General features: G+C 41.1%; 1 protein-coding gene across 2 annotated transcripts in view; it reads left to right on the top strand.

Moving 5' to 3' along the window:
* Positions 1-1,709: 1,709 nt before the first annotated feature.
* hmbox1b (homeobox containing 1 b) overlaps positions 1,710-15,131 on the top strand; it is a 32,229-nt gene continuing 18,807 nt past the window's right edge. The window contains exon 1 of one of the 2 annotated variants that reach the window (XM_079571822.1): positions 1,710-2,634. In XM_079571822.1, the coding sequence (XP_079427948.1) occupies positions 1,997-2,634 (638 nt within the window). In that variant the 5' untranslated portion in view covers positions 1,710-1,996. The remainder of the gene's footprint in view (positions 2,635-15,131) is intronic. The other variant, XM_079571823.1, reaches the window with a different exon arrangement.

Raw genomic sequence — 15,131 nt, 5'->3', positions numbered from 1 at the left:
CGCTCATTCGTTCCGCTGCAGTGGATGCGCCGCGCCTCGTGTCTCAGACTGTCAACTTAAATGGTTCAGTGACTGGAACAGAGACTGGGAACAGAGGTAAGTCCTGTATTCTGTCTGTGCGGCGCTGAAAGTGATGTTATTGATATGAAACGTCTGCTAGCCCCGACGGGCTAACGTCAGCTACTGTCAGCCCGGGCACAGCTAGCCTGTTATGCTAATGCACTGTACCGCTGACAAAGCTAACTTTGTGACTGTGTGAAGATGCTTTTGACTGCTCTGTCAGCTCACGCTGCTGAAGCTTTGGTCTGCAGCTGCATGAACAAGTTCACCATGAACAACACAGCTCTTCCCCGTGTTCCAGCGCACACTGCCCCCCTGCACCTACAGTATGCGCTAGCGTTAGCTTCTGGGCAAAGGGCGTGCAGGCTGGCATCAGCTGAGCTTCACCCGCAGCGCTTAAAGCACACGGAGCTCTCATTCAGGAGCCTGTGTCTGTGCACGTTACAGCCTAATAAACAACTTATCATGCAGCTGTGGAGTCACCTGTAGGTGTTGTGTTTGACTTGGAGCTCTTACCAGACTGCTTATGGATGAGGGATTCCTGTGTGACTTGTGTGCCATGTGTCTTACCTTTACATGGCAGCAGCTCATACATGTGTAGCACATGTGTCAAAGACTTAACTATCATGACCTGCCTTCAGACCACGGCTCATGGCACATTCTGTTCTTCCAGCCTGGATCTAGTTCATCTGGAGTCCTTGCAGAGCGTGTCTCTGACGTGACCTTTCTGGGCTTTAACCAGTAACCTTAGAATGAGTAACATTTTATATTTGAGTGGAGAACAAGTCATAAACCTGGTTATGACTAGTTTTATTTGTAATTACAAGTTATTAGACTAGTTATTGTTCAATCACAGACTAGACTTTTAAGCAGTGTCCTAAAATGACACCTTTACCTGATGTGTTTAATGGAAATGCTTCTGATAATCGTCTCACACCAGTTGTATTACACCAGAAAGCACAGCGTTTAAAGTGTATCTTGTTGTTTTGCAGTTTACTACTATAATAATTAAACTGTTCTTATGTGAACATACTAAATTAAACCATCTTAATCTGTGCATGTAGTTGTTATGTAGTTAATTATAAATTCACTTTTTAATACAAATGAAAAAGAATCTAAATGAGATTAGTTTTGAAGTGTCAATCTTCGCTGCAGAAAAACTAAATTGCTCTTAAATCATCCTAATGCTGTACCCAATATATGTCAGAATAGAGTGGTTCATCTCGCACAGCCTGTATTCACTTAATGTTCTAAGTGTCCTCTGTGGGATTTGGACTAACACAGATGTAGAAAATGCCAGTGACCCCTTTTAAAGCATTTATCATATCGCCATGGGTCGGGCTGGCACACAAGATGGAAAATCTGCCGCAGTCTGATTCCAGTTGCATTGATTTTGAGCACAGCAAATTGCTTATGAAAAACATGAGCGTGGGTGGTGTGCCGAGCAGGGGATATATTGTAGCTCTTAAAGAACGGCAGTCAGAATGTTAAGATAGCATCAGCTGTCAAGGTGACTCCGGCACTCTGCGTGCGTTGCCTGCTGCTTCCCAAAAATAGCAGATTTTTATGCCCTGCCCCTCCCTCCGTTTCTTTCACACTTGTGTCTCTGGCGCGTCTTCTTTTCTTATCTGCGTCGTCTTTCTTTTTACCCCCTCCTGCAGTTTTTCCTGTTTCATTCCTAACTCGCCCCCAGTGCTTTTCTCTGTTCCATCTGCAACTCTACCGCATGTTCTTTTCATACTTAATCCTCCCGTTCCCCTGCCTCCTCCAGCCTCTAAACTGTCTCATCTCTGCCTCCCTCCTCCTGGCTCTTTGAATCCACTTCTTCTGCCTCTCCTTGGGTTTGACTTTCCTCCAATTGGGCCTCACTTCCCCCTGTATTTCCTGTTTTCTCCTTGCCTCTGACAGTGAGTTGTGTCTTGTGTTCCGCAGCAGGATGACTGAGTTGAGTGAAGAGCCGCGCTTCACTATTGAACAGATAGATTTGCTGCAGCGCTTGCGGCGCTCGGGGATGACCAAGCAAGAGATCCTTCATGCGCTTGACACTCTGGACCGGCTGGACCGGGAGCACGGGGACAAGTTTGGCCGTCGCACCTCTTCTTCCTCCTCCTCCTCTTCCTTGTACGGTGTAGTGGGCGGGGCCAACAGCTGCACCAACAACTCTGCCTCCAACAGCACCGCGGCGTTCACCAACAACACTGCCTCCACCACCTCCACCTCATCCGCGTGTAACGGCAACAGCGAAGCCACCGCCGCCGACCTCTCGACCTCTGCCAAAATCTCCACCTCCACCCAGACGCAGTACGCCAACAGCGGAGTGCATTCTCCGTCACTAAGCAACAGCTACGACACGTCCCCGCCTCCGGGCCCGCCTCCGCCGTCGGCCATCCTGCCTTCGCCGGTGTCGCTGGTGGCGCTGGCGCAGAACGGGCGGGACAGCCTGGCAGCCACACCCAATGGGAAGCTGTCGCCGCCTCGTTACCCGGTGAACAGTGCGGCGGCGGCCCGGGCCTTCGGGTTCGAGCCGACGGAAGAAGATCTGGACATCGATGACAAGGTGGAGGAGCTCATGAGGTCAGTGCAGCTTCACTTTCGGGTTAAGTTGTTGTAGCTTTTATGATGACTCTACCCCGGTCACATGGTGCAAACATGACCCATGATAACAAAAGTAACAGTTGGATCGTAATGGATAAACATAGAAAGTGATGGATCCCTTTTAAAAATACATTTGCTGTGAGTTGATTAAGTGTGAATTGATTTAGCCGATTTCTTAAAGGAACAGGCCACCGTTTTTACATACTGAGATATGTTCTTACCTGAGCTTTGACGAGTTCTTTAGGACCTGTCTGATCTTCCCCCGTGTCTTCAGTCACGTAAACACAGCGCAGACGGCGTTAGCATTTAGCCTCTCCCTCTCTCCTCTATAGCTCCAAAACAGGTCAAGATAGAAGCTACCAAGCTCTTCCACGTTTTCCCTATTTAAATATGGTTACGTGAAGTGTTCCACTACAAAGTATAATTACACAAAATTAAACAATGTGGATTTTCTAAGCGGATAAAAGGGGGAACTATATTGTAAGGCGTAATAATACCAGGAGTAGTTCGAAATCCGTGCAGGAATCTTCACTTTACTGTGCGGATGCCAAACTACTCCTGGTATTATTACGCCTTACAATATAGTTCCCCCTTTTATCCGCTTAGAAAATCCACATTGTTTAATTTTGTGTACTTATACTTTGTAGTGGAACACTTCACGTAACCATATTTAAATAGGGAAAACGTGGAAGAGCTTGGTAGCTTCTATCTTGACCTCTTTTGGAGCTATAGAGGAGAGAGGGAGAGGCTAAATGCTAACGCCGTCTGCGCTGTGTTTACGCGACTGAAGGCACGGGTGAAGATCAGACAGGTCCTAAAGAACTCGTCAAAGCTAAGGTAAGAACATATCTCAGTGTGTAAAAACGGTGGCCTATTCCTTTAAGTAGGTCCTCCTGATGCTTCATGTCTGAGAATCACTGCTCCATCCAATCCAACTGGGACATATTTGTATTCCAGTCCCAAGCCTGGAAAACAAAAGCCCTGACGCTTTAAGTCTCATATTGTGACATCTCTTCTTTCACAACGTCTTCCTTCCAAAGATAAACGTAATTATTTGGGAACAAAGAACGTTCTGTTGTATTGAAGCTATGCAGTAACTGTGCTCGGTTCATATTTTTCGTATGCAGCAAAGACTCAAAAAGATTCAATTATTGTTGTTTCCGAGTTGCCGTAGCCCGCGGCACAGCGAGAAATAGGGTCTTTGTTTCTATAGTAACATAAAGCAGCACCTTCAAAACCGGTGTCACCGACTGTGCGAGGAAATGTAAATGGTAATTTGTGGTTTCGCTGATGATATTTTGTGGAGCCAGCAGCACCGAGGAGGAATGAGAGCACTCGAGATATGAGCTGCAGACTAATCAGACCGCCAGCTATTATAGAATTTAAAAAGCTCATTTACCGCACTCTTCCCTCAGGTGTGAATGGACCGCGTCAGGTGTGTCATTTTATACACGTGTTGTCAAGTTTGTGGAGCCTCTCGATTCTGACGGAGAACAGTTTCATTTGCAAAGGTAGATTTTGTGACGGATGATGTTGATTGGAGCCAGCTGCAGACTCTCCGTGCACAGCTGTGGTAGGATTGTCACAGGTCAAAGTGCACTTCCTTGTTGAAATCACTTCAGTTCAGTAATAGTTTTTACTGTATTTGTGTTTTTACTGTATTTGTGTTAAAGCAGTACTAAGTAACGTGTTTACCTTAATAAATCCTTTCCGTAGTCCCTGTGGGGGTAACACAAGTGTTTATGGGATGATTGGAGGGTCTTTCATCTCCCCCTGGTGTCTCTGGACAGAAAACCATGTTTGCAACTTGACTGCCACCGGTCCGGAGAGAGCAATACACACTAATGGAATCACGAAGAAGAAGCTAACATGCTAACGGGCAAAGCTAACTGCGGGCTAACGTCACTTTAAACAGTATTTACAGCCATGTTTGAGTGAAAAAAAAAATTTCCATTGTATAATTGGATGCACAGTAACCCTCTCTCCCTTCGCCTTTCCTGTCACTGTAGTATTTGCTCTCCAAGACCATTAATAAGTTAAAAAATCGTAACTTGCTACTACACCTGCAGTTGCGCTTATGGCCTCTAGGGGGAAGAGTTACTTAGTACTGCTTTAATTTCGTCGACTAAAATATTATATGTCTTAATTTTAGTCAGTGATATTTTTGACGACTAAAATTGGACTAAAACTAAATTAAAAGTTCCTCATGAGACTAAAACTATGACTAAAATGTCCAGATATTTTAGTCGACTAAAATGAGACTAAATAAAAATGAAAGGGAGAGACTAAAATCATCCAAACTTCTATATGTCTGAAAGAGCCTCAGATCATTTAAAGTCTCTGCCAAAGGATCAGCTCTGAGCTTTGTTCATGTGGAGCAGCTCCATGAAGTCGAGGACCTGGATTAAATATGATTATAATGAATATTATCAATGCAAAGTCGACTAAATTAGTCTTAAATTTAGTCGACTAAATTGACATGCAATTTTAGTCGACTAAAAATAGACTAAAATTGAAAAGATTTTTTCGATTAAATCGCGACTAAAATTTTAGTCATAAGACTAAAACTAAAACTAAATTAAAATAAGTTGTCAAAATCAACACTGATACACCAACATTTCCTCTTACTTAAGCTTTGTTCATTATTTATATATTAGTTTTTGAACAAATATGAGAAGTGTAGGATTTATGGAGTAGACGCATTTTCAATCAAATAGCGCTTTAATGAGATAAATAGTTTTTAATTGTTTTCTTGTTTTCAAACTTGAAAGTCAACAAGTTCCACTGAGCGATTCAACCATAAATTCATGATTTTTTTGTGAATGGAGACATTATTTCAAATCCGTGCTATGGAATAAATAAAATGTGGACCGTAAAGGCTGAAAATGGAACAGGAACTGATTATATTTGAGCACATGACACACCGTAGGATAATGTGCATCATGTGAATTAGCGGGAGAATGAAAAGCATAAAGGCGCTTTTGTTTTTAAATGTAGATCTCATTTAATGCAAGTGTCCGAAATGAAGCCTTAAGGGTTGAACTGTGAAAGGGAGGGAAACGGTCAAACACGCTGGCTGTTGTGTAAAATTGTTGTTGTTCTTGTTGTATCATGCAGTGGTTCTCAACCTGGGGGTCGCGAGACAAATTTGGGGGGGTCGCCAGATCATTTAGATAAAATAGCCATATTTTCATTAGCATGTAATCTGATATTTTATTGTAGAATGCGTGTGCTATTTTACCAGAGTGCCATTATTTGTTTGTAGTTTGATGAATTTCATTTTAGCCTTTTTTTTTTTTTTTTTTTAACCCCTTAACTCCCACCTGAACCGAGCACATTTTCTCCAGTTTGGCTAAAGCTGAGACGAAAACGATGATGGAAATGGGACAAAAATGTGATGAAAATGTGACAAAAAAATTACCAAAAATTGACGAAAAATGTGACAAAATGTTACAAAAACATTACAAAAAAATGATAAAAATTTGACAAAAATGGACAAAAAAAAAAGACAAAAAATGACAAAAATGTGATAAAAATTGGACAAAAAAATTATAAAAATTTGACAAAATGTGACAAAAAAATAAAAAAAAAAGACAAAAATGTGACAAATGTTGCAAAAAAATGATAAAAATTTGACCAAAAAATGACAGAAATGTGATAAAAATTTGACAAAAAAAAATAACCAAAAATTGACAAAAAATTACAAAAAAAAAGACAAAAATGTGACAAAATGTTACAAAAATGTGACAAAAATTGACGAAAAAAATACAAAAAGTTACAAAAATGAGTTGAATGCCCAACAATAAAATGATGAGAAAAAAAATGTGATGACGTGAGGAAAAAGATCCTCTCGGTTCAGGCGGGAGTTAAGAGGTTAAGAATTATGTCGGCTACTATCTCTATTTCTCACGGTGTGACCCGAGCGGGGGTCACGAATCCCTTTTACTGTTAAAATGGGGGTTGCGGCGCCAAAAGCTTGAGAACCACTGGTATAATGGACAGCACAGTATATAAAGACATTTGTGAACTAGAAATTGAGATCAGTGGCGTCTGATGAGGCCCCAAAACTGTTGCTCGGTGTCCGTTCATCCAGTTTGACACATTCAGGATGTTGTGGATAAGGCAATTTCAGTCAAACTTTATATAAATCCCAAATCCCATATACACAGTAAATGAAAAGACACACACACACACCCCTCCCCTCGCTCGCGTACAGACAGCCACACAGATTACAATGATGGACATAAGGCTGAGCACAGAGGAAACACCATCCGAGGAGCCGTCTGCCAGGGCACAACCACAGGGCGCCCGGAGGAGGAGGAGGAGGAGAAACACCCGACCGCCATCCAGGCACCCACAGGACAGCGCCCACACAGCCACAGCCAATCAGCAGTCCCGAGGCAGAGGGCTCCCTCAGAGGAAACACTGGGAGATCATAAAAGTAAAAATAGATTCAAATCAATAGTGCAAAGGCTACAAGTAAAACCACAGAAAAACAGGTAAAATAAGGAGTGAATGATTGCATGATATTAAAACAAATACATTGAATTCAAATGAAGAGATATTAGTGAAAAGTTGAACTAAAAACGTGGGTCTTGAACCTGCTCTTATTCCAAACAATATGAAAACCTGAGATTCTTAACATTGGTTGTAATCGCGCTGAAACTGGAATCCTCAATCGTTCTTCTAAGTCTTTTGTGTTGTGAAGCGTATCCGCACGGACGTGATTTAGCGAAGAGCCTTTAGATTGTGCGAGTGGGCAAAATGACCATCTTCGGCTCTCAGAAAATAAAAGCTTTCTACGAGCCGCGAGTAAAGAGGACAATACAAGGCAGCGGCGCGAGAGCAAGCAAACGGTGTGAAAGGTATGAAAGGACAAACTGCCTTTAGCTGCGGTCAGTGTTTTCATTCAGCAGTTTCGCTCATATTCTAAACGGATTTGAAAGAGTTTCCGCAATATTGAGTTGCAACGACAACCTGGTGTCGTTTTTCTTTCACATCCGATTCACGGAGGAAAAAATAAATATCCTCCAACTGAGTTTTAACATCAAATTCTAGGGATACGACGTTTACCGCTTGCTTGGTTCTTTTGTAAGAGGGAATTTTTGCCCTAAACTCTGCTGTGAACACCTGAGTTCTTACGTAAACAACTTTTATATCTCCATATTAATACAGTTTATTGCTTTCCATAAAGAAACAAAAAGAACCTGAACATCTATCAATCACACATTGCCAGTTAAAAGTCTAAAGTGTGTTTTGAACTAGGGCTGAAACGACTAATCGATTAATCGGCGACTAATCGATTATTGAAATGGTCGACAACTATTTTAGTAATCGATTAATCGTTTATGGTTCACGCGGACTAAAATGGAGCAAATATGAAATAAAAAATGTAGTATTTTTGATGAAAACCTACTTTGATTTTATATTTAGGGTCTGCAGTGTTTGGTACATTGTAAATTTCATTAATAGAGCCTTCAAAAAACATTTCCCTTTAGTTTACTCCATCAACACATCCTCAAACGGCGCCACTTCAGCTATAATGTGATAAAAAAATTGAAAAAATAAAATTTTCCTACACCATTCACAGCCAAGCGATTAATCCATTAATCGTAAAAATAATCGATAGATTAATCAACTACAAAAATCGTTAGTTGCAGCCCTATTTTGAACATAATTGCTAAATTTAGTCCTCATTTGCCTTTGAATTAATCCCGGATTAGTACTTCTGTGTTAACTTTTGATGTGAGCACGCAAACGCACAGACGCTTTGGGATGGACAGTATTGACAAAAATCAACATCTCAAAATCTTTGGTGACTTTTTTACTTGCTGTGTCACTCAAAAAGGTAACTGGACTTGATACACTTTAAAAGTGCGGTGAAGAAAGGCATCAAGGCATCAAGGGCGCTATTTATTAAAGGAATAGGCCACCGTTTTTACACACTGAGATATGTTCTTACCTTAGCTTTGACGAGTTGTTAAGGACCTGTAGTTCGAAATCCGCGCAGTAATCTTCACTTTACTGTGCGGATGCCAAATTACTCCTGGTATTATTACGCCTTACAATATAGTTCCCCCTTTTATCCGCTTAGAAAATCCACATTGTTTAATTTTGTGTACTTATACTTTGCAGTGGAACACTTCACGTAACCATATTTAAATAGGGAAAACGTGGAAGAGCTTGGTAGCTTCTATCTTGACCTGTTTTGGAGCTATAGAGGAGAGAGGGAGAGGCTAAATGCTAACGCCGTCTGCGCTGTGTTTTCGTGACTGAAGGCACGGGTGAAGATCAGACAGGTCCTAAAGAACTCGTCAAAGCTAAGGTAAGAACATATCTCAGTATGTAAAAACGGTGGCCTGTTCCTTTAACATCAAATTCTAGGGATACAACGTTTACCGCTTGCTTGGTTCTTTGTAAGAGGGAATTTTTGTGCAGCACATGTGCCCTAAACTCTTCTGTGAACACCTGAGTTCTTACGTAAACAACTTTTCTATCTCCATATTAATACAGTATATTGCTCTCTATAAAGAAACCAAAAGAACCTGAACATTTATCAATCACACATTGCCAGTTAAAAGTCTAAAGTGGTTAAATTTAGTCCTCATTTGCCTTTGAATTAATCCCGGATTAGTAATTCTGTTTTTGCAAATTTAGTCGCACAGAAGCTTTGGGATGGACAGTATTGACATGTATTCTCAAAATCTTTGGTGACTTTTTTTACTTGCTGTGTCACCCAAAAAGGTAACTGGACTTGATACACTATAAAAGTGCGGTGAAGAAAGGCATCAAGGCATCAAGGGCGCTATTTATTAAGAGAAGTGCTTGCTGGAAAACAACATATAGCTTTTTGTGGGGCATGTTGCACCATAATCACCATTTGAAATTGCCTGTGTTACAGTATTGGCACTGACTCTGCTGTGAATGAGAGAACGCTGCGTGAACTGCTGTGCGGCTGATCCACTTTTGCACCTGCTATCGTTTTGCACATGAGCAAACGCTTCGTAAATGGTGAATAGTCGACGACCCCCTGGGTGTTTTTACTTTTATTTCTCGGCACCAGTTTACGCCGCTCCATTTTGCCTCAATGTTTTCGCGCTCACACATCCGAAAGCTCCAAACATCATCGTCATGTTGTGGTAGTTTCTCATCATTTCCTTCTGTAGCGCGGTCCCACTTGCATTACGGCACTTGTCTCGGGTTTTTGATGGTGGAGCACAAAGTTAAGTAGCACTCAGCCCGCTCGCCTCGCTCCTGTACAGCCCCCTCTAAAGCTCGCGGGGGCGTGACGCGGCGCTCCGGCTCGTCAAACAATCCCACGGAGCCCTTGACACCGCCGTTCTTCTGTAAAGTGCATGTTTCCCCGTGGTTCAGGAAGGGGGGGGGGGGGCATCGAGCACGCCGCACACTTAAGGCTCTTCCTCCTCCTCCTCCCCCCCCCCCCCCGCGCTCCTCTTTTGCCAGTCCTTGTACCGCAGCTTGCGCTACATTGATTCGCCAGTGTCGATACAAGCAGCACTTTTGAGGCACTAATTTTAGCCGTGCCGCAGGAGACGGCCGAGGAGGGTATTGATGCTGGATGTCAAAACTAGTGACGCATTTTGTGTTTCTTAGAGTGACACAATATGAGAAAGGGAAAAGGAAATACAAACTTGTGATATTAATATTAAGATTCGGTCCACTGTGAATAACAAAACATGTCTTGGAGAATTGACATTTGAGAGAAGACTGAAATGAGCTGCCGATACTAGAATCTCATGAAATTTCAGAACATGTTAGCAGGGTTAGCGCCAGGTCTTATTTGAGCTGAAGGAGACGGGATGTTTAGGCTCAGTGGCCGAGCTTTTGTCGATTTGATCCCCAGGTCTGGCTTGTCCTTGAGCGAGACACTTCACCTGCCTCGCCTCTGAACTCGTCTGAAGTCGTGTGAATGAGATTGTATTGGTGCAGCACAACACGTGTCAAGTACGCCTTTTTAGTAGATTTATTTATTAGTTTACTGAGCGAATAACGATATTATCTCAATATTCGCCTATGGTTTTATAAAAATCACTGAAACTGCAGAAATGATTGGGATTGGACAATGATTAAATATTATACCATGGTCTGGGTGAATACTGGATTCTGATTGGCTGGTGCATTATTTTGGTATAACCGCACACGTAGTCCGGTAGTTAAATCACTGGGATATCACTCCGCTGTGGGCGTCGCCATAGCAACGCATGACACAGCTGAATCAGATAAAGGCGTAATTAGTGACTGACAGGAACGTATGAGATGGATTTTGTGATAATTTCAACGTTTTTGGCCAAAACAAAGTGTTTGCTAAATGTTTGTAGAGGAGAGTGAGCAGCTAGGTTAGCTACTGTTAATAACATATGAGCTTTACATTTCTATTGGAAACGGTTAAGGCTATTCATCATTTTCAGGCGTACATAAAACGATCCTGCATTGAAGCATATTTGTCTGGATTAGTAAAGTCAAACATAAAAGTTTCAGTTGGGGGGGCCCAGGTGTGAGCGACTCCACCGCAGCTGTTTCCATAAACAGTTGAGCTCGTTGAGCTAGCTAGCTTTAGCTTCAGGTTAAACAGCGTAAAAGGTAAATAACCCCTGCCCGCGAGTGCCGCATATCGGTGTTTACTTCCACGGAAAAGTGTTTCCGGGTTAGTCCTGTTGTGTTGTGATTCTGTGCTGATGTTGTGTCGTTGAGCCTGACTGAGATCCTCGTAATAGCTGTGGAGAATGACTCGCTCTGAGACCAGCCTTCAGTGACCGGCTAATAACCCACACAAAATAGTCCCGTAGTCTGGCAGATTTAGTGAGTTTAGTCAATGAAAAACACATTTATTATAAATGTTACGTTTGTGGGACCCTGGTATAAGGTCGTGGCGTCGTGGTGTTCTTGACTCCGTGTCGTGCATTATAACTGTCTAATGCACGGCTCCTCGTTGTTTAATCCTTACTTCTTCTTCATTGTCTGCTGTCACGTGGAGCGGGACATAAAGTAAGTATTTAAAGGCACACTGTGTAACGTTTTGGACTATACTGTCGTCAATACAAAACATGAGCAGCTCAACACAGAAAATGCTACATCTGCAGTGAGTAATCAAAGAATGGATTTGGATGAGGAACTAACCATTGAAATCTTAAATACATGATCTTCAAGCACGATAATCAAAAAATGTGGCGATCGATTAATTGCCGCATCCCTGCAGTCTTTTTGTCTCCAGACTCTTGGGTAAAACACGGGGTTACTCTTTCCACCAAAAGCTTCATTTTATTTTATGCTACAGTATTTTTGACGTTATATTTTGTTACACCTGTTGCTACAAACCTTCTTAAGTTAATTTAACTTTAATTGTGTCATTGCTTTTGATTTTTCACTTGAGTAATCTTATTCTAAAGCAACTCTACTCATATCGTATCAATATCTGCTCAGAGATAGTTTGGATTTTAGCAACACACACCGTAGTTTCCATTTGGGGAAAATATACATTGGGTTTGGGCCGAGGGCTGTGAGTGTATGTTTTTAACCTCTTAACCCCCACCTTCACTGAGTGCCTTTTCTCCACTTCGGCTTTACACAAATCTAAAAGGTTATAGGCCAGTGTAACGCCTCATTTGAAAGCTTCAAAATGGAGCTAAACAGATCTTTTTCCTCTCGTTGTTGCTGTGTTGCTTTGTCACTCTTTTTTTAACCAGTTTTATCGTCAGTTTAGTGTTTTCGTCGCTCTTTTGTTGCATTTTTGACCCGTTTTTGTGTAGCATTTTCATCTCTTTTTTATCGCCCTTTTTTCAAGAAGCTTTTAGATTTGGGTAATGCCAGGTGGAGGTTTCCTGAGAGCGGTGTGTGTCGTGTCGCCTGGAAACAGTGTTAATTTTGTCGACTAAAATATTCAGTCTTAATTTTAGTCAAAGTGATATTTTTGACGACTAAAATTGGATTAAAACTAAATTAAAAGTTTCTCATGAGACTAAAACTATGACTAAAATGTCCAGATATTTTAGTCGACTAAAATAAGACTAAATAAAAATGAAAGGCAGAGACTAAAATCATCCAAACTTCTATTGACCGTCTGAAAGAGCCTCAGATCATGTAAATTCTCTGCCAAAGGATCAGCTCTGAGCTTTGTTCATGTGGAGCAGCTCCATGAAGCAGAGGAACAACATTAAACATGATTATAATTAATATTATAAATGCAAAGTCGACTAAATTCGTCTTAATTTTAGTCGACTAAAATTTAAACGTTTTTTTCGACTAAATCTTGACTAAAATTAAAATACATTTTAGTCAAAAGACTAAAACTAAAGTTAAAATAAAATATGTTGTCAAAATTAACACTGGATAGAAATACCGTGACTACAGTATAATGCTGTGTTTTTATCTGTACTAGTTAGTAAACGTTTTTCCTGTAATGTTTCCTGTGGCAAACATTAAGCTCAGGTTTATTTCCAAACGTCTATTTTCTTGAACACTGTAAAAAGTAAATATCAGGCATTGGCTTAAATGACTGGAATTGAGGAAATGTATCTTGTTTTGAGCGGTTTTCACTCATTTAGACACTTTTCCTGATCGGACCAAGTTTACTTTGCTTGTTTGAGGACATTTCAGACCAGTTCTAGGGTAAATCTCGCTTGAAATAAGAAAGTAAAATTGCCAATGAGATGAGAACAATTTTCTTACCCCATTGGCAAAGAAAATGACCTGAAATAAGGACGAAATGTATCGAAACGAGTCAGAAACATCTCAGAACAGATGAAATAATCCAGGACAAATGCCCAACAACATCTTAACCGTCAAAACAACAAAAAATTGGATTATTGTGCTCAAATTGAGATGTTTATACTGATCTAGTTAATTACTTTTTTGCAGTGAACCAAATGAGTGAAAGCCATGTTTATTTAGCACCACACAATAGGAGGGTGAAAAAATCGCTTTCTCGTCTTGTTTTTGATTTTATCTCATCGTTTTTTGAGTCTCAACACACAATACTTTGCCTGTTTCCATACTGGGCTTGTCTGGATCGTATTCGCCCCCTGTGGAAACGTCTCGTACCGGGGTGAAAGGCGCGTTGACAAAAGCAGCAGCCGTCTGCGTGCGACAGCTGTACAGTCTGCCAGCTCTTTGCACGAGAGGCCGAGGAGCGACGCGAGATTTGTAATAAGTGCGTTGTGTTTGTTTCGCCTCGGTGTTATTATAGATGTATAGGGGGAGAGGAGCGGGCGCCGTGCCAGAAAGCTGGGCGGGTACACTATGTGACTGTTTCTGCGAGTCTAGGCATGTTCTCGGCTTTTTCTTTTTTTTTTTTTACATGCGCGCCCCCGAGAGCGGAGCACAGCCTCGACACATTGTACATGCGTTTAGGAAAATGACAAACGCATGATTACGGCTGATTTGAATCTTCGCCTTTTGTGTCGCCGTGATTACACCGGCGCCTCAGCAAAAAACAGCACGGAAATGTTTCTATTGAAATGCAGGCGCGATGCTGAAAGCAGAAAGACACAATGAGGGGGATTCAGAAGCAAGAGAATGCTTTTTGTTTTGACGTTTGATTGCCCGACTCTGATCTGGACCGATGTCTGGACCGTTATAATTATAGGGGTCGATTTAGGGAAAATCACTTAAATATTTGGTATTGTGCCTGCAGCCCAAATATGCACATGCTGAGGCCTTGGTTCGTCTGAAATATTATCGCCCTGATGGTTTGTGGCTTTCTCTGTGAATTTTAAGGAGGGCAGAGTTTAGGGCTGAAACAACTAATCGATTAATCAACAACTAATCGATTACTAAAATAGTTGTCAACTGTTTCAGTAATCGATTAATCGTTTTCTAGTGAACACAGACTAAAATAGAGCAAAAAAGACATGACAATTATGTATTTTGGATGAAAACCTACTTTGTTTTTAAAGTTAGGGTCTGCAGTGTTCTGTACATTGTAAATTTCATAAATAAATGTCTTTGTCTCGTCCAATCAGAAAGCAGAATTAGCACAAAGAGCCTCCTACAAACGTTTACTTTAAGTTTACTCCATCAACATGTCGTCAAGCGGCGCCGCTTTAGCTCTATGTGTTTAAAAAAATGAAAAAATACAATTTCCATGCACCTTTCACAGCCAAGCGATTAATCGTTTAATCGTTAAAATAATCAGTAGATTAATCGATTACCAAAATAATCGTTAGTTGCAGCAGAGTAAGTGATAGCTTTCCAAAATGTCCGACCTGCTGTTGATAATGACAAGAAAATAAAGAAGTCAGGAGTATTGTGGTTTGGAATAGTTTTCGATTTATATTATATTATATTATATATTTATATTATATTTATATTTGTATTGTTCTTCTCTTAGCCGGGATCTTCTTAGTTTGCAAACCGACACAAAATTATTTAGTTATTCCCTATGTTTGTATGTTAGTTTTTTCTTTTCCTTTTAAAACGGACAAAGCCAAAATCAAACACTTATTTAATCTAAAATCTTA

This window comes from Gobius niger, assembly GCF_951799975.1.
Source record: "Gobius niger genome assembly, chromosome: 15".
Lineage (NCBI taxonomy): Eukaryota > Metazoa > Chordata > Actinopteri > Gobiiformes > Gobiidae > Gobius > Gobius niger.
Note: the sequence above shows the minus strand (reverse complement) of the source record. Positions and strands in the feature narration are given on the sequence as shown.